This window comes from Bison bison, unplaced genomic scaffold (assembly GCF_000754665.1).
Source record: "Bison bison bison isolate TAMUID 2011002044 unplaced genomic scaffold, Bison_UMD1.0 scf7180017864221, whole genome shotgun sequence".
Taxonomy (NCBI): domain Eukaryota; kingdom Metazoa; phylum Chordata; class Mammalia; order Artiodactyla; family Bovidae; genus Bison; species Bison bison.
In genome coordinates this window covers 1,854,624-1,861,217 of record NW_011494793.1, presented here as the reverse complement: position 1 = coordinate 1,861,217, position 6,594 = coordinate 1,854,624, and the positions used below count along the sequence as shown (strand labels likewise).

At 57.0% G+C, this 6,594-nt stretch overlaps 1 protein-coding gene across 4 annotated transcripts in view; it reads left to right on the top strand.

Annotated features, from left to right (window-relative positions):
• The first annotated feature begins 239 nt into the window (after positions 1-239).
• JAK3 (Janus kinase 3) overlaps positions 240-6,594 on the top strand; it is a 17,445-nt gene continuing 11,090 nt past the window's right edge. The window contains exons 1-9 of one of the 4 annotated variants that reach the window (XM_010845650.1): positions 240-375; positions 1,416-1,452; positions 3,177-3,369; positions 3,835-3,958; positions 4,292-4,403; positions 4,660-4,805; positions 5,206-5,500; positions 6,087-6,209; positions 6,315-6,472. In XM_010845650.1, the coding sequence (XP_010843952.1) occupies positions 3,186-3,369; positions 3,835-3,958; positions 4,292-4,403; positions 4,660-4,805; positions 5,206-5,500; positions 6,087-6,209; positions 6,315-6,472 (1,142 nt within the window). In that variant the 5' untranslated portion in view covers positions 240-375; positions 1,416-1,452; positions 3,177-3,185. The other 3 variants (XM_010845647.1, XM_010845649.1, XM_010845648.1) reach the window with 3 other exon arrangements.

The window sequence follows — 6,594 nt, the reverse complement described above, 5'->3', positions numbered from 1 at the left end:
TAGGTGCCCAACACACGCACACACGCCACAAATGGGTAAACTGAGGCCGGAGGAAGCCAGACTGTTGCCAGGGCCCCACGGAGACTGAGTCCTGGAGCCTGCTGAGACCCCTCAGGGTAACCTGGGCCCTTCTCTCCACTGTCACTCCTTCCCTGAGTTCCAGGGTCTTCAGCAGCCTGAGCAGGACTGCTGTTGCAGAGGCTTCCGGAACTTTCTGCCCCTCCCCGTCCCCGGCCCCCACATGGCCATGACTTTCGGTAAGTGACAGCAGCTCAGGAAGCTGAGGGGCCCACACAGGAAGGAGCAAGTGGGACTTTCCTCCCGCTGCTGCCCGGCTCTGCCCTCCTATCGCCAGCCCAGGGCCCTCACCTCCAGGTAAGAGCTGGTGGAGCCACTTGGCTCTGGTCGGAGGTGGGGGTGGGGGAAGACTGTGTGGACGGCCGCTGCTGGGGACAGGACGGCCGCCGCTGGGGACAAAGGCAAGTTTGCCTTCTAGGTCTCAGAGAAAAGCCGTCTGACATAAGCTGGGACAGCTGGCGGTGCGGCCTCTGGCAAAGCGCTTCCCCTCTGGGCCTCAACTTTGTCCCGCACACGAGGCCGAGGCCTTGAATTCCCAGCATCCCGGACCTGAAGGAATCCTTGCGCATGCGCCCAGGGCTCCACCCTCTGGGGACACATTTCGCGTCTCCTACACTCCCAGTTCCCAGGCCCGAGCACTGGGTGACCAACCAACCTTCCCTTCTGGGCATGTGGAACTTTTGATGTTAAAACAGGGACGTTTCTCTGGGCACCAAACAGACTTTCTATTTTTACTTTCGATATTTTAAAAATCATGGTGGTTTTTTTCTTTTTTTAAAGATTTATTTTAAACAAAAGACACTGCGTTGTAACATTTACGTAAAGATGCAAAGATCAGGGCGACTGTTTGAAATAAGGTTTTGGGCATCTCTGTGAGAAGTGACACAGCGGGGTGGGGTGAGGAAAGTTCCAATTCCTGGTCTAGGAGCTGGTAACACTGGAGTGTCCCTAGGGGAAAGTTTTCTCTCCCCTAGGTTCTACCTCCCTGACGGTAAGCCTCAAACCACTGTCCTAAGGGACCTTCCCATTTGGTTTGCCTGACATTTGTCAAGTGCTTGCTGAGCATGTCACCAAGGGTTTGTATCATTTAGTGGGGATTAAATGTGTTGATGGGCTTTCCTGATGGCTCAGAAGGTAAAGAATCTTCCTGCAATGCAGGAGAACTGGGTTCAATCCTTGGGTTCGGAAGATTCCCCTGGAGAAGGGAATGGCTACCCACTCCAGTATTTTTCCTGGAGAATTCCATGGACTGAGGAGCCTGGTGGGTTACAGTCCATGGGGTTGTGAGAGTCAGACAACTGAATGGCCAACACTCTCACTTTTAAACGTGTTGACAGGTCGGACTGGACTCCGTAAACTACCTCACTGAAGCAGGTGGGAGTCAGTGCACTTCATAGCCGAGAAAACTGTGTCCCAACTGTGCAAGCCCTGCTGGAGTCACAAAGCCAGGATATGGTGGGGCTGGGATTTGAACCCACAGCCTGAAGTTTTCACGGATCCTCAGTCTCAGGCTTATATTCTGAGTGTGTTAAAATCTCATTTACACTCTCTGCCCCCTCCCACTATTATTTTGGAACATAGTTTTGTTGTTGTTTGTTTTTTGTTTTACATTTTTTGGCCATATCCAGTGGCATGTGAAATCTTAGTTCTCCCACCAGGGATCAAACCCACATCCCCTGCATTGGAAGCACAGTCTTCACCACTGGACGGCCAGGGAAGTCCCTGGAACATAGTTTTTATCCAATATTCTCTTTGTATCATCTTCATTTGTGTCAATTTAAGTAAATCTTCTTCATCTTCCTCCTTTTCCTCTGGCATGTGAAACCCAATTCCTTCCTCTACCCAACCCAGGGTCCTGAGCTCTGGGTCCCCCAGGGTGAGAGAGATCTGGAAGGTGGCTGGTGTAGAACTCCTGGAAATAATGTTGGTGGTTTCCTCCTGGACCTAACCCAGGGAGGACTTCCTACTCTGGGGAACTAATGGAACAGAGATGCAGGGATCAGGGGAGACAGAGGCAGAGATCTCTGTTGATTGAATCTGATGATGACTAAGTCTGATGTCTGGATCAGCCCCCGAGGGATGCATTACTGATGCTGCTAAGTTGCATCAGTCGTGTCCGACTCTGTGCAACCCCACAGACGGCAGCCCACCAGGCTCCCCCGTCCCTGGGATTCTCCAGGCAAGAACACTGGAGTGGGTTGCCATTTCCTTCTCCAATGCATGAAAGTGAAAAGTGAAAGTCAAGTCGCTCAGTTGTGTCCGACTCTTAGCGACCCCATGGACTGCAGCCCACCAGGCTCCTCCATCCATGGGAATTTCCAGGCAAGAGTACTGGAGTGGGGTGCCAAACCAGCTGCTACAGCTTCTTTCCCCAGCCTCAGAAGTGCTAGAATCCTCCAGCTTCACAAGGAGGGGTGGCCTCTTCTATCTTCTCAAACACCCATGTGCACAGGCCACTGGGCTTCATAGGTGGCGCTGGGCAGTGCAGGAGCCGCAGGAGTCCTGAGTTGGATCCCCAGGCCAGGAATATGCCCAGGAGGAGGGAATGACAACCCACTCCAGTATTCTTGCCTGAAGAATCCCATGGACAGAAGAGCTTGGAGGGCTACAGTTCACGGGGTCGCAAAGAATCAGTCACAACTGAGTATGCACACTTGCACAGGCCAATAACTATCTGCTTGCTGGTTAGCAAATCCCTATATCTGTGATTGATTGATCATGCCTGTCTGGAGAAGGGATTGGAGAGTGGGTGCGTGTGGAGGCTGGAGGTTGACTAGAGGTGTTTGCCCTGGGCACCAAGAGTCTGAAGTGTGTGAATTCACACACAAATTTGTGTGAATGTCTTCCAGCTTCCCAGCACAGCCCTCACTGGGAGTGGTATGGCTCCTCACCCACCTTGCACACTCAGTTCCCTCTCCCTGCCTTTGTCCATGTCTGCCCTTCTCTTTCTGTCCCTCTCTCCTCCTTATTTCTCCGGCTTCATCCCTACCTCACTCAGTCATATTTCTTTCACCCCCCCCCCAACTCCTACCTCAGAAGATCTGCAACCTTGTCCTGTGATCACAACTGAGGGGCTACCTTTTTCTGTGTTCAGGCAGGCTGCACTCATGGCACCTCCAAGTGAGGAGACACCCCTGATTTCTCAGCGCTCCTGCAGCCTCTCCTCTTCAGAGGCTGGTGCCCTGCATGTGCTGCTGCCCCCTCGGGGCCCTGGACCCCCACAGTGCCTGTCCTTCTCCTTTGGGGACCACTCAGCTGAAGACCTGTGTGTTTGCGCTGCTAAGGCCAGTGGTAAGTGAGTCCCTAGAAGGCTTGGTCAGAAGAAGCGTTAGGGTTGTGTGGAACACAGATTGGGAGCTGGAATAGCTGTCAAGCAGAGTCAGCACTGGATCTGGGGCTTTGAGGGATGAGTAGGAGTTTGGTAAGGGAGGAGGTTGCATAGGGAACAGCATGTGCATAGACTCAGAGGCATGATAGTCTATGAGAAGAAACAGATGGTCATCCCTCGACGGTAAGCTGTTAGGTAGAAAGAGATGCTCTGGAGAGAGAGGCAGGGAGCCCTGAGAAGCAGGCTGAGTCCATGGCTTTTCTCCTCAGGGCACTGAGGAGCCCTGGAATGGGTGCCAGCAGGGGTGGGGCATGATGTCAGAGCTGAAGGTGAGAAAGAGCCTGTGGGGCTGCATGAGGATAACATGGCAGCCCTGCAGGGGGCAGGTGGGGAGATTTGAGAGGGAACTGATATGACCGTCCCCTCAGGCATCCTGCCCGTGTACCACTCCCTCTTTGCTCTGGCTTTGGAAGACCTGTCCTGCTGGTTCCCCCCAAGCCACATCTTCTCCGTGGAGGACACGGGTACCCAGGTCCTCGTCTACAGGCTCCGGTAGGAAGTGTCTTCCCCACCACCCCCCCCCCGCCCTCCAAATGTGGGTTAAATGATCCCGGGAGGGCATGCCTTTTGCTGAGGGCTTGGGAAATGGGAGTTTAAAACCACAGTAACCCTTGGATCATCATCTCCCTGCACCTCCTGGTCGGTGCCCCAAGGGAGGGCATGAGCACTGCTCATTTCACAGATGAGAAGACTAATGTCAGAGAGGGTGGTTCACTTGTCCAACATCACACAGCAAGTCAAGGGTATAACCTGGGCTGTGTGAGGTCTTGGCACAGTCCCCTCCTCATCATATCCCCTACTCCAGGGTTCTCCCCTCCCCCACAGCTTTTACTTCCCTAACTGGTTTGGACTAGAGAAGTGCCACCGATTTGGGCTACGAAAGGACTTGACCAGCGCCATCTTGGATCTGCCAGTCCTGGAGCACCTCTTTGCTCAGGTAGGTGTCTGCATGGGGATCAGCTCAGGGGTGGGGGTAGCCAGGGCAATATCAGGGCTCATGTTTGGGCAGCCTTGGCTGACTCTCCTATAAGTAGAGCTGAGGGAGGAGGTGGGAATGAATTGGGCGGTATGAAGAGGGAGGGGCTAGTTGGGTGGGCGGGGCTCAGAATGGCAGCCCCAGGGTGAAGGTCGGCCAGGGATGGGGGTCTATTGACGACATCAGGGCTTATGGTTGGGCTGTGACCGGCTCCTAGCACCGCCATGACCTGGTGAGCGGCCGCCTCCGGGTAGGCCTCAGCCTCAAGGAACAGGGTGAGTGTCTCAGCTTGGCTGTTCTGGACCTGGCCCGGATGGCCCTCGAGCAGGCTCAGCGGCCCGAGGAGTTGCTGAAGACGGTCAGGTGAGGGCTTCCAGGCTGTGGCGCCCAGCCTCTACCTGGGAGCGAGCCAACATGGCTCCACCAGGGCATCATGAGTCCGGCTCCCCACCTACAAGCCTACAGTGTGTTCATGGGACCCAACCCCTCTCCTTGAACCCAGCCCCCCTGAGACTCCATAGCCAGACCTCAGGTAGCTAAAAGGACTATGTCCCTGTCTGTCTCATGGACCCCAATGGCCCTTCCCATGGAGGCCCTCCCTACTCCCATGCCTGTCCCCGAGTGTGTTTCTGTGTGTGTTGTGTGGCCCCCTACTGAGGCCACACTCCAACCCTTCACCTAGAGGCTGGGTTGATGTGCCGCCTCGGTCCTCCCTGGCGGAGACCTCGCCCCATACTGAGGGCCCCACTCCTCCCACTTGCAGCTACAAGGTCTGCCTGCCCCCTGGCCTACGCGACCTGATCCAGGGTTTGAGCTTCGTGACTCGGAGGCGCATCCGAAGGACAGTGTGCCGGGCCTTGCGCGGCGTGGCGACCTGCCAGGCTGACAGGCACTCGCTCATGGTCAAGTACATCATGGACCTCGAGAGGCTGGATCCAGACAGGGCTGCCGAGACCTTCCGCGTGGGTCTCCCCGGCGCTGCTGGTGGTCAGGATACGCCGGGGCTGCTCCGTGTGGCTGGTGGCAGTGGCATCGCCTGGAGCCCAGGAGAACACGAGGTGTGTGGCGGGGCCAGGGGGAGGGGCAGGGTCGTGGGCGGGGATTGGGGCGGGGCCGAGGGAGAGGAGGGGCAGTGAGGGGGCTTGGGACGGAGGGGCTAGCCCCCAGCTGAGTGAGGTGTGGGTAGGGCTGAGCGAGGAAGCGGAGATGAAAAGGGCGGGACGTAGAGGGAGGGTTTAGTAGGGTGTGCGGGGCTCAGAATGGGGCTAACAGCAGGTGGAGCGAAGAGGCAGGACTCGGGGTGGGTGAGGCTCCGAACTGGACTAAGAGACACCAGGAGATAAAGTGGAGTTAAGTGAGGGAGGGACTCGGGGCGGGGTCGGGGACCGGCCGAGAGAAGGACTCGGGGTTTGGCAGAGGTGAGGGGGCGGATATTTGGGATGAGCAGGGGAGGGAGTTGAGAGGGGTGGTGTGGCAGAAGGAGGCGGGGCTTGGTGGGGGCTTGACGGGAGAGGGAGGGGACTCGGTGAGGCTGGGAGGAGAGGGTCTCGTGAGTGTGGACTGGTGGGGTCCCGGCTTCCAAAAAAGGACTTGGGGCGCGGAGGGGGCGGGATCCCCAGCTTCAGCCCTCCCCCTTCTTTACAGGTCCTCCAGCCCTTCTGCGACTTTCCAGAAATCGTGGATATCAGCATCAAGCAGGCGCCGTGCATTGGCCCGGCTGCCGAGCACCGCCTGGTCACCATCACCAGGACAGACAATCAGATCCTGGTGGGTGCTGGAACCCCCTCCCCTCCTGCCTTCCCCGTCCCTGACGGCGGGGACGCAGGATTGTCACCCTCGGACCGCGGCGGGCCCTGACACCGGTCCTCACAGGAGGCCGAGTTCCCGGGGCTTCCCGCAGCGTTGTCCTTCGTGGCGCTCGTGGATGGCTACTTCCGGCTGACCACGGACTCGAGGCACTACTTCTGCAAGGAGGTGGCGCCGCCGCGGCTGCTGGAGGAGGTGGCTGAGCAGTGCCATGGCCCTATCACGTAAGGACTCACTGGAGACCGAATCTCTGGCACTCCCTTTCTCGGTGCCTCGGTGCCCTTGCCTCTCAGGAGCCCTTCAACAGCACCAGGTGCATAGCTGGCGCTCAGTGAGTCTGCAGTTT